Source organism: Lepidochelys olivacea (genome assembly GCF_965140295.1).
Source record: "Lepidochelys olivacea isolate rLepOli2 genome assembly, chromosome: 6".
NCBI classification, from domain to species: Eukaryota; Metazoa; Chordata; order Testudines; family Cheloniidae; genus Lepidochelys; species Lepidochelys olivacea.
This window is the reverse complement of record NC_140416.1, coordinates 611,602-637,962: the sequence shown is the minus strand read 5'-3', so window position 1 is coordinate 637,962 and position 26,361 is coordinate 611,602. Positions and strand designations below refer to the sequence as shown.

Sequence of the window (26,361 nt, the reverse complement as noted above, 5' to 3'; positions counted from 1 at the left end):
TGGGACATGGGACCTCTCCCCTCTGGGGGGCGCTGGCTCCCATCCAGCCCCAAGGCAGGGACTGGCTGGCTCAGGGGGGCAAGGAATGGGACACAGGACCTCTCCCCTCCAGGGGGTGCTGGCTCCAATCCAGCCCCCAGGACTGGCTGGCTCAGGGGGTAACTTGAAACCGCCAAACCCAGGCATGGGGGGGAAGGGAAACCACCACCAGTGGCTGCTTTTCTAGGTCGTTGCTATGTGTGACCATGGCCCAGGCCGATCCAGCGGGGAGATAGGAGCCCGTTGCCAGGGGAACAGTTGGCTGGGAGACGGGGGTGGGGGGCACCTGGGAACAGAGCAGTCACTGAGCCCAATCTGGAGCTCCGGGCTCTCACCTGGTATCAGGTATCCCACCGCCTCCCCCAGCACACCCGCAGGTACGCAGCACTGCCACCAGGTGGCCACTATGGGGAACGGCATCCAATGGGGCCCTCAGCTATCCCAGCCCAAGGCCCGACCCACAGCGTGCTGCTGCCCCTCACTGCCGGCCCACAGCCCCCTGCTATCGGTGCCCTGGGACCCCCCAGCTCTGCCAGTGCCCCTCAATCTTGACCCACAGCCCCCCCGCTAGCCCAGCCCTGCCCCCCAGCTCTGCCGGTGCCCCTCACTCCCGACCTGCAGCCCCCTGCTAGCCCATCTCTGTGGGTCGCTGGCATTGTGCATATCTCCAAAGTTATGCAGGAATCCTGAGGCCTCCCATCTACCTGGGGGGCAGGGCGGCAGGAGCCACCCGTTAATAGGCCCAAACCTCTGAGGACAGGCGCTGGAAGTCGGGAGTGGGGGCACCGGCGGGGCGGGGGCCAGAGCTGGGCTAGCAGGGGCTATAGGTCGGGAGTGAGGGGCACCGGCAGAGCTGGGGGCCCAGGGCTGGCCTGGCAGGGGGATGTGGGTTGGGAGTGAGGGGCACCGGCAGAGCTGGGGGGCAGGGCTGGGCTAGCGGGGGGGGGGGGGCTGCGGGTCAGGAGTGAGGGGTACCGGCAGAGCTGGGGGGCAGGGCTGGGCTAGCGGGGGGGGGCTGTGGGTCGGGAGTGAGGGGCACCGGCAGAGCTTAGGGGGCAGGGCTGGGCTAGCAGGGGCTATAGGTCAGGAGTGAGGGGCACCGGAAGAGCTGGGGGGGCAGGGCTGGGGTAGCGGGGGGGCTGCGGGTCAGGTGTGAGGGGCCCGGCAGAGCTGGGGGGGCACGGCTGGGCTAGCGAGGGGGCTGCGGGTCGGGAGTGAGGGGCCCGGCAGAGCTGGCGGGGCAGGGCTGGGCTAGCGAGGGGGCTGCGGGTCGGGAGTGATGGGCCCAGCAGGGTTGGGGGGCAGGGCTGGCCTAGCGGGGGGCTGCGGGTCGGGAGAGAGGGGCCTGGCAGGGGTGGGGGGGCAGGGCTGGGCTAGCGGGGGGGCTGCGGGTCAGGAGTGAGGGGCACAGGCAGGGTTAGGGGGCAGGGCTGGGCTAGCGGGGGGGCTGTGGGTCGGGAGTGAGGGGCCCGGCAGGGTTAGGGCGCAGGGCTGGGCTAGCGGGGGGGCTGCGGGTCGGGAGTGAGGGGCCCGGCAGGGTTGGGGGGCAGGGCTGGGCTAGTGGGGGGCTGCGGGTCGGGAGTGAGGGGCCCGGCAGGGTTGGGGGGCAGGGCTGGGCTAGCGGGGGGGCTGCGGGTCGGGAGTGAGGGGCCCGGCAGGGCTGGGGGGGCAGGGCTGGGCTAGCGGGGGGCTGCGGGTCGGGAGTGAGGGGCACCGGCAGGGTTGGGGGGCAGGGCTGGGCTAGCGGGGGGCTGCGGGTCGGGAGTGAGGGACACCGGCAGGGTTGGGGGGCAGGACTGGGCTAGCGGGGGCTGCGGGTCGGGAGTGAGGGGCACCGGCAGGGTTGGGGGGCAGGGCTGAGCTAGCGGGGGGCTGCGTGTCGGGAGTGAGGGTCTCCGGCAGGGTTGGGGGGCAGGGCTGAGCTAGCGGGGGGCTGCGTGTCGGGAGTGAGGGGCCCGGCAGAGCTGGGGGGGCAGGGCTGGACTAGCGGGGGGCTGCGGGTCGGGAGTGAGGGGCACCGGCAGGGTTGGGGGGCAGGGCTGGGCTAGCGGGGGGGCTGCGGGTCGGGAGTGAGGGGCACCGGCAGGGTTGGGGGGCAGGGCTGGGCTAGCGGGGGGCTGCGGGTCGGGAGTGAGGGGCCCGGCAGGGTTGGGGGGCAGGGCCGGGCTAGCGGGGGGCTGCGGGTCGGGAGTGAGGGGCCCGGCAGGGTACGGGGGCAGGGCTGGGCTAGCGGGGGGCTGCGGGTCGGGAGTGAGGGGCCCGGCAGGTTACGGGGGCAGGGCTGGACTAGCGGGGGGCTGCGGGTCGGGAGTGAGGGGCACAGGCAGGGTTAGGGGGCAGGGCCGGGCTAGAGGGGGGGCTGCGGGTCGGGAGTGAGGGGCACAGGCAGGGTTAGGGGGCAGGGCTGGGCTAGCGGGGGGGCTGTGGGTCGGGAGTGAGGGGCCCGGCAGGGTTAGGGGGCAGGGCTGGGCTAGCGGGGGGGCTGCGGGTCGGGAGTGAGGGGCCCGGCAGAGCTGGGGGGGCAGGGCTGGGCTAGCGGGGGGGCTGCGGGTCGGGAGTGAGGGGCCCGGCAGAGCTGGGGGGCAGGGCTGGGCTAGCGGGGGGCTGCGGGTCGGGAGTGAGGGACACCGGCAGGGTTGGGGGGCAGGACTGGGCTAGTAGGGGCTGCGGGTCGGGAGTGAGGGGCCCGGCAGGGTTGGGGGGCAGGGCTGGGCTAGCGGGGGGCTGCGGGTTGGGAGTGAGGGGCCCGGCAGGGTTGGGGGGCAGGGCTGGGCTAGCGGGGGGCTGCGGGTCGGGAGTGAGGGGCACCGGCAGGGTTAGGGGGCAGGGCTGGGCTAGCGGGGGGGCTGCGGGTCGGGAGTGAGGGGCACCGGCAGGGTTAGGGGGCAGGGCTGGGGTAGCGGGGGGGCTGCGGGTCGGGAGTGAGGGGCACCGGCAGGGTTGGGGAGCAGGGCTGGGCTAGCGGGGGGCTGCGGGTCCGGAGTGAGGGGCCCGGCAGGGCTGGGGGGCAGGGCCGGGCTAGCGGGGGGCTGCGGGTCGGGAGTGAGGGGCCCGGCAGAGCTGGGGGGGCAGGGCTGGACTAGCGGGGGGCTGCGGGTCGGGAGTGAGGGGCACCGGCAGGGTTGGGGGGCAGGGCTGGGCTAGCGGGGGGGCTGCGGGTCGGGAGTGAGGGGCACCGGCAGGGTTGGGGGGCAGGGCTGGGCTAGCGGGGGGGCTGCGCGTCGGGAGTGAGGGGCACCGGCAGGGTTTGGGGGCAGGGCTGGGCTAGCGGGGGGCTGCGGGTCGGGAGTGAGGGGCACCGGCAGGGTACGGGGGCAGGGCTGGGCTAGCGGGGGGCTGCGGGTCGGGAGTGAGGGGCCCGGCAGGGTTGGGGGGCAGGGCTGGGCTAGCGGGGGGGCTGCGGGTCGGGAGTGAGGGGCACCGGCAGAGTTGGGGGGCAGGGCTGGGCTAGCGGGGGGGCTGCGGGTCGGGAGTGAGGGGCACCGGCAGGGTTGGGGGGCAGGGCTGGGCTAGCGGGGGGGCTGCGGGTCGGGAGTGAGGGGCACCGGCAGGGTTGGGGGGCAGGGCTGGGCTAGCGGGGGGGCTGCGGGTCGGGAGTGAGGGGCACCGGCAGGGTTAGGGGGCGGGGGCTGCGGGTCGGGAGTGAGGGGCCCGGCAGGGTTAGGGGGCAGGGCTGGTCTAGCGGGGGGCTGCGGGTCGGGAGTGAGGGGCACCGGCAGGGCTGCGGGGCAGGGCTGGGCTAGCGGGGGGCTGCGGGTCGGGAGTGAGGGGCACCGGCAGGGTTGGGGGGCAGGGCTGGGCTAGCGGGGGCTGCGGGTCGGGAGTGAGGGGCACCGGCAGGGTTGGGGGGCAGGGCTGGGCTAGCGGGGGGCTGCGGGTCGGGAGTGAGGGGCCCGGCAGGGTTGGGGGGCAGGGCTGGACTAGCGGGGGGCTGCGGGTCGGGAGTGAGGGGCACAGGCAGGGTTAGGGGGCAGGGCTGGGCTAGCGGGGGGCTGCGGGTCGGGAGTGAGGGGCACCGGCAGGGTTGGGGGGCAGGGCTGGGCTAGCGGGGGGCTGCGGGTCGGGAGTGAGGGGCACCGGCAGGGTTGGGGGGCAGGACTGGGCTAGCGGGGGCTGCGGGTCGGGAGTGAGGGGCACCGGCAGGGTTGGGGGGCAGGGCTGGGCTAGCGGGGGGGCTGCGGGTCGGGAGTGAGGGGCCCCGGCAGGGTTGGGGGGCAGGGCTGGGCTAGCGGGGGGGCTGCGGGTCAGGAGTGAGGGGCACAGGCAGGGTTAGGGGGCAGGGCTGGGCTAGCGGGGGGGCTGCGGGTCGGGAGTGAGGGGCCCGGCAGAGCTGGGGGGGCAGGGCTGGACTAGCGGGGGGCTGCGGGTCGGGAGTGAGGGGCACCGGCAGGGTTGGGGGGCAGGACTGGGCTAGCGGGGGCTGCGGGTCGGGAGTGAGGGGCACCGGCAGGGTTGGGGGGCAGGGCTGGGCTAGCGGGGGGCTGCGGGTCGGGAGTGAGGGGCACCGGCAGGGTTGGGGGGCAGGGCTGGGCTAGCGGGGGGCTGCGGGTCGGGAGTGAGGGGCCCGGCAGGGTTGGGGGGCAGGGCTGGGCTAGCGGGGGGCTGCGGGTCGGGCGTGAGGGGCACCGGCAGGGCTGGGGGGCAGGGCCGGGCTAGTGGGGGTGCTGCGGGTCGGGAGTGGGGGGCCCGGCAGGGTTGGGGGGCAGGGCCGGGCTAGCGGGGGGCTGCGGCTCGGGAGTGAGGGGCACCGGCAGGGTTGGGGGGCAGGGCTGGGCTAGCGGGGGGGTTGCGGGTCGGCAGTGAGGGGCCCGGCAGGGTTAGGGCGCAGGGCTGGGCTAGCGGGGGGGCTGCAGGTCGGGAGTGAGGGGCCCGGCAGGGTTGGGGGGCAGGGCCGGGCTAGCGGGGGCTGCGGGTCGGGAGTGAGGGGCACCGGCAGGGTTGGGGGGCAGGGCTGGGCTAGCGGGGGGGCTGCGGGTCGGGAGTGAGGGGCCCGGCAGGGCTGGGGGGCAGGGCTGGGCTAGCGGGGGGGCTGCGGGTCAGGAGTGAGGGGCCCGGCAGGGTTGGGGAGCAGGGCTGGGCTAGCGGGGGGCTGCGCGTCGGGAGTGGGGGGCCTGGCAGGGTTGGGGGGCAGGGCTGGGCTAGCGGGGGGCTGCGGGTCGGGAGTGAGGGGCCCGGCAGGGCTGGGGGGCAGGGCTGGGCTAGCGGGGGGCTGCGGGTCGGGAGTGAGGGGCCCGGCAGGGTTGGGGGGCAGGGCTGGGCTAGCGGGGGGCTGCGGGTCGTGAGTGAGGGGCACCGGCAGAGCTTAGGGGGCAGGGCTGGGCTAGCAGGGGCTATAGGTCAGGAGTGAGGGGCACCGGAAGAGCTGGGGGGGCAGGGCTGGGGTAGCGGGGGGGCTGCGGGTCAGGTGTGAGGGGCCCGGCAGAGCTGGGGGGGCACGGCTGGGCTAGCGAGGGGGCTGCGGGTCGGGAGTGATGGGCCCGGCAGGGTTGGGGGGCAGGGCTGGCCTAGCGGGGGGCTGCAGGTCGGGAGAGAGGGGCCTGGCAGGGCTGGGGGGGCAGGGCTGGGCTAGCGGGGGGGCTGCGGGTCAGGAGTGAGGGGCACAGGCAGGGTTAGGGGGCAGGGCTGGGCTAGCGGGGGGGCTGTGGGTCGGGAGTGAGGGGCCCGGCAGGGTTAGGGCGCAGGGCTGGGCTAGCGGGGGGGCTGCGGGTCGGGAGTGAGGGGCCCGGCAGGGTTGGGGGGCAGGGCTGGGCTAGTGGGGGGCTGCGGGTCGGGAGTGAGGGGCCCGGCAGGGTTGGGGGGCAGGGCTGGGCTAGCGGGGGGCTGCGGGTCGGGAGTGAGGGGCACCGGCAGGGCTGGGGGGCAGGGCTGGGCTAGCGGGGGGGCTGCGCGTCGGGAGTGAGGGGCACCGGCAGGGTTGGGGGGCAGGGCTGGACTAGCGGGGGGCTGCGGGTCGGGAGTGAGGGGCACCGGCAGGGTTGGGGGGCAGGGCTGGGCTAGCGGGGGGCTGCGTGTCGGGAGTGAGGGTCTCCGGCAGGGTTGGGGGGCAGGGCTGAGCTAGCGGGGGGCTGCGTGTCGGGAGTGAGGGGCCCGGCAGAGCTGGGGGGGAGCGCTGGACTAGCGGGGGGCTGCGGGTCGGGAGTGAGGGGCACCGGCAGGGTTGGGGGGCAGGGCTGGGCTAGCGGGGGGGCTGCGGGTCGGGAGTGAGGGGCACCGGCAGGGTTGGGGGGCAGGGCTGGGCTAGCGGGGGGCTGCGGGTCGGGAGTGAGGGGCCCGGCAGGGTTGGGGGGCAGGGCCGGGCTAGCGGGGGGCTGCGGGTCGGGAGTGAGGGGCCCGGCAGGGTACGGGGGCAGGGCTGGGCTAGCGGGGGGCTGCGGGTCAGGAGTGAGGGGCCCGGCAGGTTACGGGGGCAGGGCTGGGCTAGCGGGGGGGCTGTGGGTCGGGAGTGAGGGGCCCGGCAGGGTTAGGGGGCAGGGCTGGGATAGCGGGGGGCTGCGGGTCGGGAGTGAGGGGCCCGGCAGGGTTGGGGGGCAGGGCTGGGCTAGCGGGGGGGCTGCGGGTCGGGAGTGAGGGGCCCGGCAGGGTTGGGGGGCAGGGCTGGGCTAGCGGGGGGCTGCGGGTCGGGAGTGAGGGGCCCGGCAGGGTTAGGGGGCAGGGCTGGGATAGCGGGGGGCTGCGGGTCGGGAGTGAGGGGCCCGGCAGGGTTGGGGGGCAGGGCTGGGCTAGCGGGGGGGCTGCGGGTCGGGAGTGAGGGGCACCGGCAGGGTTAGGGGGCGGGGGCTGCGGGTCGGGAGTGAGGGGCCCGGCAGGGTTGGGGGGCAGGGCTGAGCTAGCGGGGGGCTGCGGGTCGGGAGTGAGGGGCCCGGCAGAGCTGGGGGGCAGGGCTGGACTAGCGGGGGGGCTGCGGGTCGGGAGCGAGGGGCACAGGCAGGGTTAGGGGGCAGGGCCGGGCTAGCCGGGGGGCTGCGGGTCGGGAGTGAGGGGCACAGGCAGGGTTAGGGGGCAGGGCCGGGCTAGAGGGGGGGCTGCGGGTCGGGAGTGAGGGGCACAGGCAGGGTTAGGGGGCAGGGCTGGGCTAGCGGGGGGGCTGTGGGTCGGGAGTGAGGGGCCCGGCAGGGTTAGGGGGCAGGGCTGGGCTAGCGGGGGGGCTGCGGGTCGGGAGTGAGGGGCCCGGCAGAGCTGGGGGGGCAGGGCTGGGCTAGCGGGGGGGCTGCGGGTAGGGAGTGAGGGGCCCGGCAGAGCTGGGGGGCAGGGCTGGGCTAGCGGGGGGCTGCGGGTCGGGAGTGAGGGACACCGGCAGGGTTGGGGGGCAGGACTGGGCTAGTGGGGGCTGCGGGTCGGGAGTGAGGGGCCCGGCAGGGTTGGGGGGCAGGGCTGGGCTAGCGGGGGGCTGCGGGTTGGGAGTGAGGGGCCCGGCAGGGTTGGGGGGCAGGGCTGGGCTAGCGGGGGGCTGCGGGTCGGGAGTGAGGGGCACCGGCAGGGTTAGGGGGCAGGGCTGGGCTAGCGGGGGGGCTGCGGGTCGGGAGTGAGGGGCACCGGCAGGGTTAGGGGGTAGGGCTGGGCTAGCGGGGGGGCTGCGGGTCGGGAGTGAGGGGCACCGGCAGGGTTGGGGAGCAGGGCTGGGCTAGCGGGGGGCTGCGGGTCCGGAGTGAGGGGCCCGGCAGGGCTGGGGGGCAGGGCTGGGCTAGCGGGGGGCTGCGGGTCGGGAGTGAGGGGCCCGGCAGAGCTGGGGGGGCAGGGCTGGACTAGCGGGGGGCTGCGGGTCGGGAGTGAGGGGCACCGGCAGGGTTGGGGGGCAGGGCTGGGCTAGCGGGGGGGCTGCGGGTCGGGAGTGAGGGGCACCGGCAGGGTTGGGGTCAGGGCTGGGCTAGCGGGGGGGCTGCGCGTCCGGAGTGAGGGGCACCGGCAGGGTTAGGGGGCAGGGCTGGGCTAGCGGGGGGGCTGCGGGTCGGGAGTGAGGGGCACCGGCAGGGTTGGGGGGCACGGCTGGGCTAGCGGGGGGCTGCGGGTCGGGAGTGAGGGGCCCGGCAGGGTTGGGGGGCAGGGCCGGGCTAGCGGGGGGCTGCGGGTCGGGAGTGAGGGGCACCGGCAGGGTACGGGGGCAGGGCTGGGCTAGCGGGGGGCTGCGGGTCGGGAGTGAGGGGCCCGGCAGGTTACGGGGGCAGGGCTGGGCTAGCGGGGGGCTGCGGGTCGGGAGTGAGGGGCACCGGCAGGGTTGGGGGGCAGGGCTGGGCTAGCGGGGGGGCTGCGCGTCGGGAGTGAGGGGCACCGGCAGGGTTAGGGGGCAGGGCTGGGCTAGCGGGGGGGCTGCGGGTCGGGAGTGAGGGGCACCGGCAGGGTTGGGGGGCAGGGCTGGGCTAGCGGGGGGCTGCGGGTCGGGAGTGAGGGGCCCGGCAGGGTTGGGGGGCAGGGCCGGGCTAGCGGGGGGCTGCGGGTCGGGAGTGAGGGGCCCGGCAGGGTACGGGGGCAGGGCTGGGCTAGCGGGGGGCTGCGGGTCGGGAGTGAGGGGCCCGGCAGGTTACGGGGGCAGGGCTGGGCTAGCGGGGGGGCTGTGGGTCGGGAGTGAGGGGCCCGGCAGGGTTAGGGGGCAGGGCTGGGATAGCGGGGGGCTGCGGGTCGGGAGTGAGGGGCCCGGCAGGGTTGGGGGGCAGGGCTGCGCTAGCGGGGGGGCTGCGGGTCGGGAGTGAGGGGCCCGGCAGGGTTGGGGGGCAGGGCTGGGCTAGCGGGGGGCTGCGGGTCGGGAGTGAGGGGCCCGGCAGGGTTAGGGGGCAGGGCTGGGATAGCGGGGGGCTGCGGGTCGGGAGTGAGGGGCCCGGCAGGGTTGGGGGGCAGGGCTGGGCTAGCGGGGGGGCTGCGGGTCGGGAGTGAGGGGCACCGGCAGGGTTAGGGGGCGGGGGCTGCGGGTCGGGAGTGAGGGGCCCGGCAGGGTTGGGGGGCAGGGCTGAGCTAGCGGGGGGCTGCGGGTCGGGAGTGAGGGGCCCGGCAGAGCTGGGGGGCAGGGCTGGACTAGCGGGGGGGCTGCGGGTCGGGAGCGAGGGGCACAGGCAGGGTTAGGGGGCAGGGCCGGGCTAGCCGGGGGGCTGCGGGTCGGGAGTGCGGGGCCCGGCAGAGCTGGGGGGGCAGGGCTGGACTAGCGGGGGGCTGCGGGTCGGGAGTGAGGGGCACAGGCAGGGTTAGGGGGCAGGGCCGGGCTAGAGGGGGGGCTGCGGGTCGGGAGTGAGGGGCACAGGCAGGGTTAGGGGGCAGGGCTGGGCTAGCGGGGGGGCTGTGGGTCGGGAGTGAGGGGCCCGGCAGGGTTAGGGGGCAGGGCTGGGCTAGCGGGGGGGCTGCGGGTCGGGAGTGAGGGGCCCGGCAGAGCTGGGGGGGCAGGGCTGGGCTAGCGGGGGGGCTGCGGGTCGGGAGTGAGGGGCCCGGCAGAGCTGGGGGGCAGGGCTGGGCTAGCGGGGGGCTGCGGGTCGGGAGTGAGGGACACCGGCAGGGTTGGGGGGCAGGACTGGGCTAGTGGGGGCTGCGGGTCGGGAGTGAGTGGCCCGGCAGGGTTGGGGGGCAGGGCTGGGCTAGCGGGGGGCTGCGGGTTGGGAGTGAGGGGCCCGGCAGGGTTGGGGGGCAGGGCTGGGCTAGCGGGGGGCTGCGGGTCGGGAGTGAGGGGCACCGGCAGGGTTAGGGGGCAGGGCTGGGCTAGCGGGGGGGCTGCGGGTCGGGAGTGAGGGGCACCGGCAGGGTTAGGGGGCAGGGCTGGGCTAGCGGGGGGGCTGCGGGTCGGGAGTGAGGGGCACCGGCAGGGTTGGGGAGCAGGGCTGGGCTAGCGGGGGGCTGCGGGTCCGGAGTGAGGGGCCCGGCAGGGCTGGGGGGCAGGGCCGGGCTAGCGGGGGGCTGCGGGTCGGGAGTGAGGGGCCCGGCAGAGCTGGGGGGGCAGGGCTGGACTAGCGGGGGGCTGCGGGTCGGGAGTGAGGGGCACCGGCAGGGTTGGGGGGCAGGGCTGGGCTAGCGGGGGGGCTGCGGGTCGGGAGTGAGGGGCACCGGCAGGGTTGGGGGGCAGGGCTGGGCTAGCGGGGGGGCTGCGCGTCGGGAGTGAGGGGCACCGGCAGGGTTTGGGGGCAGGGCTGGGCTAGCGGGGGGGCTGCGTGTCGGGAGTGAGGGGCACCGGCAGGGTTGAGGGGCAGGGCTGGGCTAGCGGGGGGCTGCGGGTCGGGAGTGAGGGGCCCGGCAGGGTTGGGGGGCAGGGCCGGGCTAGCGGGGGGCTGCGGGTCGGGAGTGAGGGGCACCGGCAGGGTACGGGGGCAGGGCTGGGCTAGCGGGGGGCTGCGGGTCGGGAGTGAGGGGCCCGGCAGGTTACGGGGGCAGGGCTGGGCTAGCGGGGGGCTGCGGGTCGGGAGTGAGGGGCCCGGCAGGGTTAGGGGGCAGGGCTGGGCTAGCGGGGGGCTGCGGGTCGGGAGTGAGGGGCCCGGCAGGGTTGGGGGGCAGGGCTGGGCTAGCGGGGGGGCTGCGGGTCGGGAGTGAGGGGCACCGGCAGAGTTGGGGGGCAGGGCTGGGCTAGCGGGGGGGCTGCGGGTCGGGAGTGAGGGGCACCGGCAGGGTTGGGGGGCAGGGCTGGGCTAGCGGGGGGGCTGCGGGTCGGGAGTGAGGGGCACCGGCAGGGTTAGGGGGCGGGGGCTGCGGGTCGGGAGTGAGGGGCCCGGCAGGGTTAGGGGGCAGGGCTGGTCTAGCGGGGGGCTGCGGGTCGGGAGTGAGGGGCACCGGCAGGGCTGCGGGGCAGGGCTGGGCTAGCGGGGGGCTGCGGGTCGGGAGTGAGGGGCACCGGCAGGGTTGGGGCGCAGGGCTGGGCTAGCGGGGGGCTGCGGGTCAGGAGTGAGGGGCACAGGCAGGGTTAGGGGGCAGGGCTGGGCTAGCGGGGGGGCTGTGGTTCTGGAGTGAGGGGCCCGGCAGGGTTAGGGCGCAGGGCTGGGCTAGCGGGGGGCTGCGGGTCGGGAGTGAGGGGCCCGGCAGGGTTGGGGGGCAGGGCTGGACTAGCGGGGGGCTGCGGGTCGGGAGTGAGGGGCACAGGCAGGGTTAGGGGGCAGGGCTGGGCTAGCGGGGGGCTGCGGGTCGGGAGTGAGGGGCACCGGCAGGGTTGGGGGGCAGGGCTGGGCTAGCGGGGGGCTGCGGGTCGGGAGTGAGGGGCACCGGCAGGGTTGGGGGGCAGGACTGGGCTAGCGGGGGCTGCGGGTCGGGAGTGAGGGGCACCGGCAGGGTTGGGGGGCAGGGCTGGGCTAGCGGGGGGCTGCGGGTCGGGAGTGAGGGGCCCCGGCAGGGTTGGGGGGCAGGGCTGGGCTAGCGGGGGGGCTGCGGGTCAGGAATGAGGGGCACAGGCAGGGTTAGGGGGCAGGGCTGGGCTAGCGGGGGGGCTGCGGGTCGGGAGTGAGGGGCCCGGCAGAGCTGGGGGGGCAGGGCTGGACTAGCGGGGGGCTGCGGGTCGGGAGTGAGGGGCACCGGCAGGGTTGGGGGGCAGGGCTGGGCTAGCGGGGGGCTGCGGGTCGGGAGTGAGGGACACCGGCAGGGTTGGGGGGCAGCACTGGGCTAGCGGGGGCTGCGGGTCGGGAGTGAGGGGCACCGGCAGGGTTGGGGGGCAGGGCTGGGCTAGCGGGGGGCTGCGGGTCGGGAGTGAGGGGCACCGGCAGGGTTGGGGGGCAGGGCTGGGCTAGCGGGGGGCTGCGGGTCGGGAGTGAGGGGCCCGGCAGGGTTGGGGGGCAGGGCTGGGCTAGCGGGGGGCTGCGGGTCGGGCGTGAGGGGCACCGGCAGGGCTGGGGGGCAGGGCCGGGCTAGTGGGGGGGCTGCGGGTCGGGAGTGGGGGGCCCGGCAGGGTTGGGGGGCAGGGCCGGGCTAGCGGGGGGCTGCGGCTCGGGAGTGAGGGGCACCGGCAGGGTTGGGGGGCAGGGCTGGGCTAGCGGGGGGCTGCGCGTCGGGAGTGGGGGGCCTGGCAGGGTTGGGGGGCAGGGCTGGGCTAGCGGGGGGCTGCGGGTCGGGAGTGAGGGGCCCGGCAGGGCTGGGGGGCAGGGCTGGGCTAGCGGGGGGCTGCGGGTCAGGAGTGAGGGGCCCGGCAGGGTTGGGGGGCAGGGCTGGGCTAGCGGGGGGCTGCGGGTCGGGAGTGGGGGGCCCGGCAGGGTTAGGGGGCAGGGCTGGGCTAGCGGGGGGCTGCGGGTCGGGAGTGAGGGGCACCGGCAGGGTTGGGGGGCAGGGCTGGGCTAGCGGGGGGCTGCGGGTCGGGAGTGAGGGGCACCGGCAGGGTTGGGGGGCAGGGCTGGGCTAGCGGGGGGCTGCGGGTCGGGAGTGGGGGGCCCGGCAGGGTTAGGGGGCAGGGCTGGGCTAGCGGGGGGCTGCGGGTCGGGAGTGGGGGGCCCGGCAGGGCTGCGTTCTGTTCCTTTGGTGTCTGGCGCCCTCTCCTGGCCATTCCCGTGCAGTGCGCAGACTGGTTGGGCCGATAGGAGGGGTGGGGGACAGGCTCCGTGTGCCTGAGGGAGTCTCCTCGGCTGTTAGCAGTGCAGGGCCCATGACACACAGCAGGGAGCAGAGTTCCCTCCCCAAACACACATGTCCATCATCCAACCCCACCCCCCTCACAGCACAGGGCGCTGGGACACAGAAATACACGGGACGCCCCAATGCCGCCTGACTCGGGAGCAGGGAGGGGCGGCCAGTGAGGAGAGAGCCCTGTATGCAGGGGATTCAATGACCCTACCCGCAGCCCCCTGCTAGCCCAGCCCTGGGCTCCCCCGATCCCCAGCTCTCCCGGTGCCCCACACTCCCAACTCGCAGCCCCTGCTCGCCCAGGCCTGCCCCCTCTACCCGCACTGAATAAGGGACTGGCATCCCCTTTTTCCCCTGCCCCCCCCCCCCGCCTGGGACTCCTCTTTAACTACCCCTGGCCCACCCTGCAAGAGCCACCCATGTCATGTTTGGCCGCTCCGGCCCACGTGAACCCTTTCACCGCTTGTGTGGGGCAGACACGCTGTGACATGGAGCAAAGGAGGGGGGTTTCTGTGTGGGGAGCCAGTGGAACTACCTGCTACAAGATCATCCAAGATTCAGGGGGAACAGAAAAGAAGGATCCAAACTCTCCTGTACCCTGACGTCCAAGTAATAAAGGGAGGGAGGATACTGGGCCCATTGGTGTGAACGGGGCTGGGGGGGCAGGCACATGGGTCCCCCACAACACTGGATCTTACATTCTCAACCGCCCTCCTCTCCCCTACCCCCAGCTGGGGATAAAGCCTTGGGAGGTGATAAATTGTCCTTGGGATCCGCAAAGCCAGGGACAGCAGAGCCGGCCCCCTCTCCCTTTTCCCCCCTGCAGTGGAAATTCGGCTGTGGATCCTGGACCCCGAAGGGGCAGTTATCGTGCCTGGCCTGGGGAGAGTCCCGGGGAGATGCAGGGGGAGGGGCATACATCTAGCAGCCAACAGCGGGAGGGAAGTGGGAGCTGGTGGGTTAGAGCAGAGGGGGCTGGGAGCCAGGACTCCTGGGTTCTAGCCCAGCTCTGGGAGGGAAGTGGGAGCTGGTGGGTTAGAGCAGGGGGGGCTGGGAGCCAGGACTCCTGGGTTCTAGCCCAGCTCTGGGAGGGAAGTGGGAGCTGGTGGGTTAGAGCAGGGGGGGCTGGGAGCCAAGACTCCTGGGTTCTGTCCCCAGCTCTGGGAGGGAAGTGGGAGCTGGTGGGTTAGAGCAGGGGGGGCTGGGAGCCAGGACTCCTGGGTTCTGTCCCCAGCTCTGGGAGGGAAGTGGGAGCTGGTGGGTTAGAGCAGGGGGGGCTGGGAGCCAGGACTCCTGGGTTCTAGCCCAGCTCTGGGAGGGAAGTGGGAGCCAGTGGGATAGCGCAAGCGGCTGTGGCTGTCTCTCTCTCGCCCCCCCCCTTTGCACCCCTCAATGTTTCCATCTACCCCTCTCCGTGTATCTCCGCAGGGATTAGGATTAGCTGATGCTGGGATTAGACCCAGGAGCAGGCCAGGAGTGGATAAGCCAGCCCAGGTTGCTAGCCCGCCAGCAGCGCCATGAGGCAGGACCCACACCCTGGCGGCAGAACAGCGCCCCCCACAGCTGCAACAACACCCAAACCCTTCCTGCAGTCTAGCCTGGACCTCGGTGAGCCCTTCCGTCTCTCCTTTTCTTCCCATCCCAGAGTCAGCCAAGGCCCCTGGCAGGAGAACAAAGGGGCTTGGAGATGTTCCCGTCACGCTTCCAGCCCCGATTCCTCCTCTGACTTGTCCCCCCGCCACCCTCAAGCAAACGGCTGGGCGGCTTTGTCCCCCAAGGGCCAGTCATGGAGCCAGGAGATGGGGAAATTTACTGCACCAAGCCAAGAACCACCCAAAGTCAATATCACAAGGCTGGGCTCAGAGCTGCGGAGGGGCCGAAATCAGCCGGGAGATCTTAACCCGTTGGGGGCCTGTGGGTCGGGCGTGAGGGGCACTGGCAGAGCTGGGGGGGCAGGGCTGGGCTAGCAGGGGCTGCGGTTCGGGAGTGAGGGGAACCGGCAGAGCTTGGGGGGAGCCCAGCCCTTGGCAGGACAGCCAGACAGGCAGGACGAGGGGCGGCCAGGACTCTGTTGCCAGACAGGGCGCGGTGGTGGAGCCGCCAGCCAAGGGACATTTCCTCTCCCTTCAGCATACTGGGCCCCCCTGCGAAGGTTCCTGAATCCCGGATGGGCCCGATCCGGGAATCCGAGGGCCCAATCCGTCCTTCCAGACAGAAGGGATGTGGGAACGGGATAGATCAGGACTCCTGGGTTCTCAGGGAGGGGAATGGGGTCTGGTGGGCTAGTCCAGGAGGGCTGGGAGCCAGGACTCCTGGGTTCTCTCCAGCTGCCACTCCCCGTATCCTCACAGTGTAAAATACTACAGGGCAGTGTTTAAAAGGAAGGCCTGTGAGTTATGGGGCAGGGGGTCACTTGGGGTCACCCCCCTTTGGGCTCCCCCCTCACAGATAGCCGGAGAGGCTGATGGGAAAGGCAAATAGTGGCTCGGTGGGGAGAATTTGGCAGGGGGCTGTGATGTCTGGGGCAGGGGTTCAGTTGGGGAATAGGAAGAAGGGGGTCAGGGGGCAGACAGGAGGAATGTGTCAGGAGAAGGAAGGAAAAAGAGAGCAGTGTGATAAGAGGGTGGGGGCAGACCTGGGAGTCAGGACTCCTGGGTTCTCTCCCCAGCTCTGGGAGGGGACTGCTGTGGTCTAGTGGGTTAGAGCAGTGGGGGCTGGGAGCCAGGACTCCTGGGTCCCTCAGTCTCAGTCTCTTCCCCTCATCCCCAGCTCCCGGGGTCAGGGGAGTGCTCCAGAGTCAGTTTCCAGCCTTTGCATGCTGGGGACAAAAGGGGGAGACGTGTCCCCTGATGGCAGGACAGCGCCCCTGGGCTCTGCCGTGCCGGGTGGGGAGAGTGGGGGACAGCTGGGCCTGGGGGAGTGGGGCATTCGTCCCCTTGCCCAGGGAGGAAGCCACTGCTTTCTCAGTCCCGCCTTCCCCTGCCCCATGTGACATTCCCTGACAGTGCCAGCATTTGTCCTCCCTGCATCTGACCCACCCCCAATCCCCCACCCCACAGAGGTAGGGAATGGATCATGCAACCGAAATGTGCCGGGGCAGGGTGAGAGCCCCAAAGATCTACACAGCAGGCACCGTGCCGCCAGGGGTCCCTACCCCATATCCCAGCCTGGTGCTAGGGGGTACCCCCAGGAGTCCCGGCCCCATATCTCAGTCTGGTGCTAGGGGGCGCCATACTATACATAGTCCCTTCAGCAGGGGGCAGTGCAGCTCACATACACACCAATTCTCTCCCTGCCCCTTCCATTTCCCATCTCTGACTTCCATCCTAACAGAGGTCCCCCCATAGGGCAGGATCTGGGGGTCAGTCCTCCCCCCCCCGACACATGATCCCCCATGCCTCCAGACTCCTCAGACACAGCTGGGTCGGACTCATTGCTGAGCTGGCTGGAGGGCTGTTTGCCGACCGCAGGGATCGGTGTTTTACCAGCCGGGCCAGGGGCCCAGCGTTTACCTTGGACAGTGACAACAGACAGAGCAAATTACCCTGCGGCTTTATGGCTTACTCAGCGGGGCGCGTGCCGGCGTTAGCTTCCAGCACGGCAGCCAGCTGCCAGGGCACTGCTGGGAGGAAGCACACAGCATGGGAGGCCCTTAAAAATTCTGTATAGCAAGAGGCTGAGGCTAGCCCAGCCCTGAGCTCCTCTGCCAGCTTTGCCGGTGCCCCTCACTCCCGACTCGCAGCCCCCTGCTAGCCCAGCCCTGACCCCCCCCCCAGCCCTGCCGGTGCCCCTCACTCCTGACCCGCAGCCCCCTGCTAGTCCAGCCCTGGGCTCCCCACAGCTCTGCCGGTGCCCCTCACTCCCGATCCGCAGCCCCCTGATAGCCCACCCTTGCGTCCCCCCCCAGCTCTGCTGGTACCCCTCGCTCCCGACCCACAGCCCCACTCCCACACTGCAGAGTCAGAAGTGAGACACAATTACATAATCATACACCTGGTTTTGACAAGCTGCAGTGAACAAGATTTGTGTGTCTATGCGGGGGTGTCCCTGCCACCTCCTGCTTGAGGGGTTGACCCCTGCTCCGTGGGCGCACATAGCTGTGTTGTGTGACTGTTTGCAACTGTGTGCCTGCCTGTGGGATATGAGTGTGTGGGTTAGTGTATCGGTGTATGGCGTGTGCACAATGTGGGGTGTATGCAGCAGTGTGTGTTGGGGTGTGTGTCTGTGTGGGTGGATAAGTGTGAGTTTCTGTGGATCAGTGTGTGTCTCCGGCATGTATCAGTGTATGTGTGGGGGTATCAATGTGTGTGTCTGGATGGGTGTCTATCAGTGTGTGTGGAACAGGGTGTGGGGGGGGAGCAGTATGTGTGCCTATGGGGGTGTATATGTGTGTGTGGATCAGGGTGTGTTTCAAGGTGTGTCTCTATCAGGGTAACAGTGTGAACATCTGTATATGTGTGAATATCAGTGTGTGTTTCATTGCGAGCGTATCACTGATTGTGTGTGTGTATCACTGCGAGCAACAGAGTGTGTCTACTGGTGTGCGGGTCTATCACACACACTCCCTTGCCCCCTCCTGGCAAGTGGGTCATTGGGGGCGGGGCCAGGGGTAGAACCGTTCCCTGGGGGGGCGGGGCCATGGGTATATAGGGGGCTCACGGCTTGAGGGGGAGCTCACATCGCCATGGGGCTGGGGACCCTGTACGCTGGGCTGCTTTTGCTGCTGTGCCTGGCCAGGGGCAGCCTGCAGGGGGGTGAGCAGGGCAGGGGGGCTGGGACTGGGGTTTGCGGGGCTGGGCTGGGACAGGATAGTGGTGGGGGCCAGGGCTGCCTCATATGATTGCACTGCCCCTGTGGGGTGCTGCAGGTGCTGGGGGGCAGAGGGGACAGCTCTGCTGTTTGTGGGGGTGTGTGGGGGGGGACCTAACTCCTGGCAGAGAGGAGAGAAACTGAGAAGGGGATTCAATTAAGGGATAGTTTAGGTTGATTCCCCTCCCAGAGCCGGGATAGAACCCAGGAGTCCTGGCTTCCAGCCCCCCCTGCTCTAACCCACTAGACCCCACTCCCCTCCCAGAGCTGAGGAGAGAACCCAGGAGTCCTGGATTGGTTCACAAAATCCCAGTTCAAGTGCCACCAGCCACCCTTGTCCACGCCCACCCATGGGGCTGGGAGCCAGGACTCCTGGGTTCTACCCACTGCTTTGGAGTTGCCCCCAACCCCCCCTTTCATGGGTCCCTGCCCCAAAGCACCCCCATCCTCAGTGCCCCCCTCTGCCAGGGACACCAACTCTCCAGCCCATTCTTGCAGGGACCCTCAGCCCACAGTCCTCTCATATCTCCCAGGAACCCCAGTCCCTTGGTGTCCCCTGATCACCCTGCCCCCCCAGCGCTTCTCTGGAGATACCCCATCTCTGACAGCTCCCCTATGACCCCCCCCCGCCCCGTACTCCCTCCCAGGAGTGAAACCGCAGGCAAACGGAGCCCTAAGGCGTCTCTACCTCCCATCGCTGATCCGGGGTAAGTGGCACCCCAGCCGGGAACAGGGGGAGCTGTTCCTGAGTGGGCAGACTGGGCTTGGAGAGACAGGGAGAGGGAAGGGGTGTGTGCGAGGCTGGACGAAGGATGCAGAGGGGGGCTGGAGGAAAGGAGGCAGGGCTGCCCAGGGAGGGGTCCCTGGCTGGATGACTGGCTGAGCTGGACCCAGCATTCTCAGGGGAGGGGGGATGGTCTCCCAGCAGGAGAGCAGGCTGGGGGGATTCAGGGGGCTGGCTCACTCCATGTGCTATATGGGTTGCAGGTGTAGGGGGATTTCACCCTGGAGCTGGGCTGGGACCAGCTGGAGCCAAGGCAGGTTGGTGACAACCAGCCCCTACCCCTGACTCCACTTCCCTCCCAGAGCTGGGATAGAACCCAGGAGTCCTGGCTCCCAGCCAACCTCTGCTCTGACCCACTAGTCCCCACTCCCCTCCCAGAGCTGTGGATAAACCCCAGGAGTCCTGGCTCCCAGCCCTGCCTGCTTTAACCTACCACTCCCCTCCCTGAGCAATGGATAGATCCCAGGAGTCCTGGCTCCCAGCCCCGCCTGCTTTAACCCACCAACCCCCAATGCCCTCCCTGAGTCATGGATAGAACCCAGGAGTCCTGGCTCCCAGCCCCGCCTGCTCTGACCCACTAGATCCAACTTCCCTGTAGCGAACTGTGATGGTGCATTTGCTGCATTCTTCAATCCTAGTGTCTGCTCCTTCTTTCCAGGACCACACACCGGCTATGGACCCCAAGGACTGCAGCCGGGACCAGGTGAGCCCTGGGAGTGTGGTTGGGGCGGGGAATGAGAGGCTAGGGGTGGAAGTTGCTGGGTGGTTTGGGTGCTGCCCATGGTGCTCGTGACGTCTGGTCTCAGCTCCTTCCCAAACTGTGCTGGCCGGGAGCAGGGACAGTTGGGTGGTGGGATTCCAGAAGACGTGTCCTCCAGCCATGAGACTCCACACCTCAGATCTGTGCCGCCCAGGGCAGAGACCTGGCCAGCTCTGTCTGAGAAGGACTGTTCCCCCGGCAGAGATGGAGCCCATCTCGTCCGCTGCGCCTCCCAGCTAATCCCTTTCCTCTCTGTTCCCGGCAGGAGCTCCGAACGGCTTTGGAGTGGCAACAGGTGTACGGGTGAAGCCAGGAAAAGCAGGTGAGTGGGGATCAGCTGCCCCACTGAGGGCAAAGGCTCCTTTCTCTGCCCACCTTGGCAGGGTGAATCCCTGACTCGCCAGCCACAGAAATACTGGAGTCCTCTCTGGGGAGTGTGGCGCTAAAGGAGAATCCCTGTTAGCTCGGAGCACTATAGGGCACCTGCCACACACACAGAGTCCCGATCCCCTCCAGTAGTGGGCAGCGCTGTGCACTCTCCCACAAACACATCTGGCTCTAACCCCTCTCTCCTTCTTTCTGCACAGGCTATGGGGTCCCTGCTGGTTATGGTGCAGGTAGGAGCGCCCCCATCTCCCCCTGCAGTCCTCACCGCCCCGAGTCCCAAACCTGAGTGACAAAGGGTGGGGGTTCTGGTGTGGGGGAGACCTCACGACTCTCTCCCACCAGCTGATCAGAATCCAAAGCATGGCGATTTGGTGCAGGCTGGACGCAGGGGTCACGGCTTTCCCCGCAGAGCTGGGGGAGACTGCTCCCTTGTGCGATCTCACGACTAGAGACATCCCAGGGCACTGCAGATGGGGGGAATCTTGTCCGCCCCCAGCCTGCCCCCATCTGGCTGTTGGCGAGGGGACGTCCATAGTGAGCCTCGAGTATGGAAGGGGAAACTGAGGCACGGGGCTGGGGCTTGGCAAGGGATAGAACCAGGAGTCCTGACATCCAGGACTGCTGAGCCCTGCGCAGACACAAACAGCTGCGCAGGGCACCACACAGCAGTGACAGGGCTGAGTCAAGCCTCTGCCTCCCACATACCCCCACCTGCCCTGCCCCACACACCTCCTGCCCACTCCGGGCTGGGGGCTGCCTCCGGGGCACGGTGTGCAGCGCCATCTTCCTGAGTGGCTCGGACACCCCCACGCCCGCGCACAGACCCACCGGGACGTACTCTGCTCACAGCGCCCGCCACTCGGGAGTTTAAAGTACAACCACGCCTTGTTCAAAATAGCGCATGGTGCACTCCCCTCGGGCCGAGCCAGCTGGGGACTATAACTCCCAGGATGCTCTGTGGGACAGGGTCACGTGCTGCTGCTGCGGGATGGAGAGCGTGGGGCTGGATTCGGAGCCTGAGGGCTGGTCGGGAGAGCGGGGCGCGGGTACAACATCCGTGTCCGCAGCCCAGCTGCCAGCCACAAAAATGGGCAGTGGGTATCCATGGTGCTACCCCTCTGCTAAACCCACTAGAACCTACTCCTGTCCCGGAGCATGGGAGAGAACCCAGGAGTCCGGGCTCCCAGCCCCCCTGCTCCAACCCACCAGCCCCCACTCCCCTCCCAGAGCCAAGCATGGAACCCAGGAGCCCTGGCTCCCAGCCTCTCCTGCTCTAACCATTTGACCCCACTCCTCTCCCAGCATCCTCATAGATTCCCATTATCCTTTTTCCAGGATTAGGTGGTTATCCCCAGGGTGCAAAACAAAAGCCAGGTGAGTATAAACAGAGTGGCTGTGGGTCAGGATTGAGGGACATCGGCAGAGCTGTGGGGGCAGGGCTGGGCTAGCAGGGGCTGTGGGTCAGGATTGAGGGACACCAGCAGAGCTGTGGGGGCAGGGCTGGGATAGCAGGCAGCTGTGGGTCAGGATTGAGAGCACCCCCTGTGCCCTGTGTGTCTATTTCAGGGTACTTCCATGCTGCGCTGCCCCTGGGAGGTGAGTCAGACCCCACTGCCCCTTATATTCCCATACCCACTCTACCCCTCCAACTGCCCCTTCTCAGGAAGGTCAGTGCCTGGCCCTCCACTACACCCCCCGCACCCTGACCCCTCTGCTTTTCCTCCCCAACAGGCCTTGGGGTGGGTGGCAAAGCCCCCAAAGCAGGGAATCCCTCCCATGCACCCCCCATCTGTGTCCCCTGCGATGTCTCCATCCCTCTTTATGTGCGCCCCATGCTGTGTCCTCTTCCCCATCCCCCACCACCTTTCTTCACCTTCTCGCTGGAGATCCCAGAGCTCACACCAATGACACCTTGAGGAGAGCCCAGCTGGCCATGTCCCTTCCAGCTCCCTGGGGGGAGAAGGGCTCATTGGGCTGCAGGGGGGGGGCCCTGAAGGGTTGAAAGCCCTCCCTGCACAGGTGCCAACCCCCTGCTAACCATCCCCCACCATTACTCTATCCCTGATTCCCCCCCCCGATGATCCCACCCCCCAGGGCCAGAGCCCACACTGTGGAAGCCAGATTCTTCAGGGTCTGGGTTGGTCTCATTCTGGGTTCTCCTCCCCGCAGGTTTTGGGGCAGGACCCAGAGCCGGCAGCTACCCCACAGCTCAACAAGGTAAGGGGCATAAGCTAAGCACAGCGTCCCCTGCAGGGAGAGGCCGGGGCTGGAATAGGGCAGAGCTCCCCCACAGCCAGCGTCCTGCCCCACTCCCCACAGCACTCCCTGCTGGCAGAGGCCCGGGCTGGTGCAATGCACCCCAATTTGTGGGCTGATCTGGATTTTCTTTGCTCCGTAGGATATGCCGGAGTAGGTGGTGGGTACCTAGTCAATGGAGCACAGCCTGGATACGGGAATGGTAAGGGGACCCCAAATTATACTTAATTCCCCCACACACCTAGGCTGAGCGAGTCTGATCTCCCATCTCTCTTCTAGGCTATGGTGGAGGAGGGAACAGTCACCCTGGGGCCGGACTCCAGTCAGGATACGGCAACGGTGTGTGCAATGACAAGAGGGATGGGAGTGAGGGGCACCGGCAGAGCTGAGGGGTAGGGCTGGGCTGGCAGGGAGCTGCGGGTCGGGAGTGAGGGGCACCGGCAGAGCTGGGAGGGGAGCCCAGGGCTGGGCTGGCAGGGGCTGCGGGTCAGGAGTGAGGGGCACTGGCAGAGCTGGTGGGTGGGGGACCACAGGGCTGGGCTAGCAGGGGCTGTGGGTCGGGAGTGAGGGGCACTGGCCAAGCTAACTGCCTTATTTTATCCCATCCCCAGGTGCCCAGGCCGCATACCTAGGGCGTTTCGCTGGCCCTGGCAGAGATCTCTCAGCTGCTAAATTTGGTGAGCCCTTCTGACCGCAGGGCTCTGGGGGATAGGAAATGGGACGCGGTGCCTTTTGCTCCAATCCAGCCCCAGTGTGGGGAACTGGCTGGCTCAAGGGGGACACAAAGGGGAATTATCCCCCATCCTGACACCCTGTCTATGTTGCAGGCCCGGGCCAGCTCCCATACAATGGGCAGCCCCAACAGGCCATGCCCACCGGTCTGAGGGGAGACTATGGCGGTGGGAAATACGGTAGGTGTGGGTAGGGGCTCTGGGCTCATATGGGTGGTGGAATTTATCCAGAGGGTTGTTACAGAGGGGACTGTAGGGGGCAGTCACCCCCCAAGGCGTTTATTTGGGGCACAGCGGTCTGTGCTAGGCCGCCCAATATCTTAGCCCCCCTGCACCCTGCGCAGAGATGTGGGGCAGGGGGCTGGGATGCCCCCCGCTAACCTTGCTTTGCCTAAAATAACCTTGCCCCCCGCTCCGACAGGAGACCCCAGGCATTTCCCCTATGGCCTGCAGCGCCCCGGGCAGGGTGCAGACAGGAAGCCGTGTGAGTGCTGCAGCCCCATTGTGATATCTACTCCCGTCCCTGCCCGCACTGGATGAGGGCCACCCGGCCGCCAGGATCCCAGCGTCCCAGGAAAAGCTCCCTGGGGTCCCAGCACACTCCCCTTCCCAGCCCTTGGTGGGATCTCCCGCTCCCCTGCTGATCTCCCACCACCACCGTGTTTCCTCCTCCAGGTGGCGCAGGGCAGCTGATGTATGGGGCACAACCGGCTGGGCTCAGTGCCCTGGATGGTAAGAAATGGAGAGGGGCTGCCCAGAGAGGTCCCCACTCTCCTCCCGCGTCTGGACACACGGGTGCCCATTCCCAGGGGCTCAAAGCCCCTTCCCTTTGCTAATTTCCTCCTCCCACCGCTGCAGGCAACGGGAACGGACGGGGCTATGCGAACGGAGGGGACCTGCAGGCTAACGGACTGGCTGCTGGTAAGAGTCCCCCACACATAGCATCTGCTCCTGGGACTGGAGTAGCGGGAGCTCCCCCCACAGCCAGCGCTCCTGCCCCACTCCCCTCAGTGCCCCATGCTAACTCTTGTCTCTGTTGCAGGGGGATACGGGCCACACACAGTAGGGCAAGCTCCCGGGGGCTATGGACTAACCCCAGCAGCATACGGTAGGAGTGTGTGGGGGCGAGATTTCACATTGTAACCTATTGTCTAGTGATGCAACCGAAACTGCTCTTGCGTGTGTGTCCTATGCCCTCTAGTGCTGTCCTCAGAGAGTGATTCTCCTTTGGGTAGCAGAGACCGGGACGGCCTGTGACTGGTTCTCATCTGCTCTCATCCCCTTTTAGGAGGCAAGGAGGCCAAGTATGGCCTGAACAGCTTTCTGGGGAATGGATACAGAGGTAAGAATTGGGGAAGGCATGTGTATCAGTGGGGTGTGAATCTCGGAGATGGGGGAGAGGTGTGAATCTTGGAGGGGGTTTTCTGGGGGGAGGGCATAGGCTAGAGGAGCCAAATCTCTGCAGTTTGGCTAAGGAAGTGGCTGCAAAAGTCACAGCAGTGTGAACTTCAGGGGGGTTATTTTGGGGAAGGGGGTCATGCAGCAAGTAAGATATATGATGATATGTCCCAGGCAGAATCCATGCCCTGTTTTCTAATGGAGGTGGGAGGCAGGGGCTATGGGAGGGAATGGCCGTCTACCACTGTGTGTGGCTGTCCCTTATAGATGCACCAGCCTCCACTCACCCTTGGAGATGTGCTGCTCTCTTGAAGCTCTGACCCCATGACTCTCTTTATTCCAGGTCGCTGCCTTCCCGGGAAGTGCTGAATGCCAGACCTTCACCTGAGGAACTCCAGGCCACAGGATGGCATGAGCCTGCCGCTTCTGGTGCTAAAAAAAACAAAGAATTTCTCCTGATCTAAATTATCATCTCTTTCTCTTTTTTTTCCCCACTTTATTTTTAATGGCTAGAGATCTGTCTTTTTAAAGGAAAAACAAATGGTGACTGTCAATTTAACTTGGTTTTTCAAAAGTGAGGCTGTGACGTATCTGGTCACCCTAGTCAGGTGTCACCAGAAAGCAAGTGTGAAAAATCAGGACAGGGATGGGGGTAATTGGCACCTGTATAAGAAAAAGCCCCAATTATCGGGACTGTCCCTATAAAACCGAGACATCTGGTCACCCTACCCCTGACTTCCCTGCCTCTTTGGTCTTGGCCAGTGAGGTGAGAGGGATTTTAAGGATAGGTCAGTACAGGAATATGGGATGCACAGAGGGGGGTGACTGAATTGTTAACTCCCCTTCACTGGATAGGCAGAGAATACTCGTTTGTATCCGGAGAGTGGGGTGTGGGAGTGTTTGTAATAAAGGTCCCCCACAAAGCTGAAGTCTCCAGATCTTTGTATGCTGTATCCTGGGGGCAGTTCACACCTCTCCCAGCAATCGGCTCCGGCTCTCGGAAGACTCAGGCAGACGTTGGTTCTCCTCCAGTCGCGTTTTGAAGCTTTTCTTTGACATCATAGCGGCTGGAGTCTTCATTTAAAAGAAAAAAAAATTAAAGCTGAGTCTCTGGGGAACAACGGGGGGGGGGGGGGGCCTGTCCAGGCAACCATGGCTAGTCCTACCTACCCCAGACAAGGGGTATTTTCTCTGGGGTATTTAACACATGGGAGGGATCCTCCACCCTGAACGAAATGTGGGGCCTTGGTTTTCAGCCCCCCCACATGCAAACCACTCATGCGGCTTGTCTCCCCACTCCCCAGGCTGCTGGCTTGCCCAGTGGGGGGGCGGGGGGAGGGGACTGGATATGGGACACCCTGGGGTCATGCACTGGGGAGCTTCTGGATCTCCCCCCACCACCCAAGGGTGGGGGCGAGGGTCGTTATTGGGGCTGCCCCCGTACATGGGGGGGCTGTTTGAGGCGGGGGAGGGGAACTGCTATCCCTGGAGGTGGGGGGGGCTGTCCCTGTGGAGGGCTGGGGGTTTCCAGGGGGGCGTTGTCCCCTGTGGGGGGTGGCTGGGGCTGGGGAGGCTATGGGGTGGGGGTTTGGTGGCAGAGGGGGCTGCCACAGGGGGGGCTGTCCCTCAGGGGGGCTGGGGGTTTCTGGGGGGGGTGTTGTCCCCTGTGGGGTGGGGCTGGGGAGGCTGTGGGGTGGGGGCTGGGCGGCAGAGGGGGCTGCCATGGGGCGGGGGGGCTGCGCCTGAGGGGGGCTGGGGGTTTCCGGGGGGGGGGCTGTCCCCTGTGGGGTGGGGCTGGGGAGGCTGTGGGGTGGGGGCTGGGCGGCAGAGGGGGCTGCCATGGGGCGGGGGGGCTGCGCCTGAGGGGGGCTGGGGGTTTCCGGGGGGGGTGCTGTCCCCTGTGGGGTGGGGCTGGGGAGGCTGTGGGGTGGGGGCTGGGCGGCAGAGGGGGCTGCCATGGGGCGGGGGGGCTGCGCCTGAGGGGGGCTGGGGGTTCCGGGGGGGTGCTGTCCCCTGTGGGGTGGGGCTGGGGAGGCTGTGGAGTGGGGCTGGGCGGCAGAGGGGCTGCCATGGGGCGGGGGGGCTGCGCCTGAGGGGGGCTGGGGGTTTCCGGGGGGGGTGCTGTCCCCTGTGGGGTGGGGCTGGGGAGGCTGTGGGGTGGGGGCTGGGCGGCAGAGGGGGCTGCCATGGGGCGGGGGGGCTGTGCCTGAGGGGGGCCTGGGGTTTCTCCGGGGGGGTGCTGTCCCTGTGGGGTGGGGCTGGGGAGGTGTGGGTGGGGGCTGGGCGGCAGAGGGGGCTGCCATGGGGGCGGGGGGGCTGCGCCTGAGGGGGGCTGGGGGTTTCCGGGGGGGGGGCTGTCCCCTGTGGGGTGGGGCTGGGGAGGCTGTGGGGTGGGGGCTGGGTGGCAGAGGGGGCTGCCATGGGGCGGGGGGGCTGCCCCGAGGGCCCGGGGGGCGAGGCGGGGGGGGGGGGTTGGCCAGACTTTGGTTGCCCCAGTGCATGGTGGGCGGGAGCGTCACTTGGCGGCGCGAGAGTGGGCGGGGCGAACGAGCGGGGGAGGCGGGGCCATGCCGGCCTCTCGCCTCTGATTGGCTGAGGAGGTGTTGGCGGGAGGCGGTTGGCGGCTCGCGCCGGGCCGGGGGCGATTTTGGCGCCAGGCGGAGCGGCGGTTGGGCTGGCTCGGGGCGCGCGCGCGG

General features: G+C 69.4%; 1 protein-coding gene across 5 annotated transcripts; it reads left to right on the top strand.

The window, feature by feature from the left end:
* Positions 1-307: 307 nt before the first annotated feature.
* Positions 308-24,594, top strand: GREP1 (glycine rich extracellular protein 1). Of its 5 annotated transcripts, XM_084631061.1 has the most exons (18): positions 309-416; positions 13,969-14,148; positions 17,997-18,056; positions 18,792-18,836; positions 19,159-19,215; positions 19,481-19,510; positions 20,616-20,654; positions 20,847-20,876; positions 21,450-21,497; positions 21,679-21,738; positions 21,816-21,875; positions 22,148-22,213; positions 22,364-22,447; positions 22,943-22,999; positions 23,126-23,188; positions 23,310-23,375; positions 23,556-23,609; positions 24,009-24,594. In XM_084631061.1, exons 2-18 carry the CDS (start codon positions 14,058-14,060, stop codon positions 24,032-24,034), a joined length of 936 nt encoding a protein of 311 aa, XP_084487187.1. In that variant the 5' UTR covers positions 309-416; positions 13,969-14,057; the 3' UTR covers positions 24,035-24,594. The 5 variants fall into 5 exon arrangements, with proteins under 5 accessions (XP_084487189.1, XP_084487191.1, XP_084487187.1 ...); XM_084631063.1 differs by lacking the exon at positions 19,481-19,510 and having other exon boundaries at positions 308-416; XM_084631064.1 differs by lacking the exon at positions 17,997-18,056.
* Positions 24,595-26,361: the final 1,767 nt, after the last annotated feature.

Excerpts from the sequence above, each read along its gene's own strand:
- GREP1 (XM_084631061.1), top strand. The coding sequence starts at position 14,058 with ATGAGGCAGGACCCACACCCTGGCGGCAGAACAGCGCCCCCCACAGCT. Across the intron at positions 21,739-21,815 it reads ACAGCCTGGATACGGGAATG|GCTATGGTGGAGGAGGGAAC; the intron begins GTAAGGGGACCC and ends TCTCTCTTCTAG. Across the intron at positions 22,214-22,363 it reads TCTCTCAGCTGCTAAATTTG|GCCCGGGCCAGCTCCCATAC; the intron begins GTGAGCCCTTCT and ends TCTATGTTGCAG.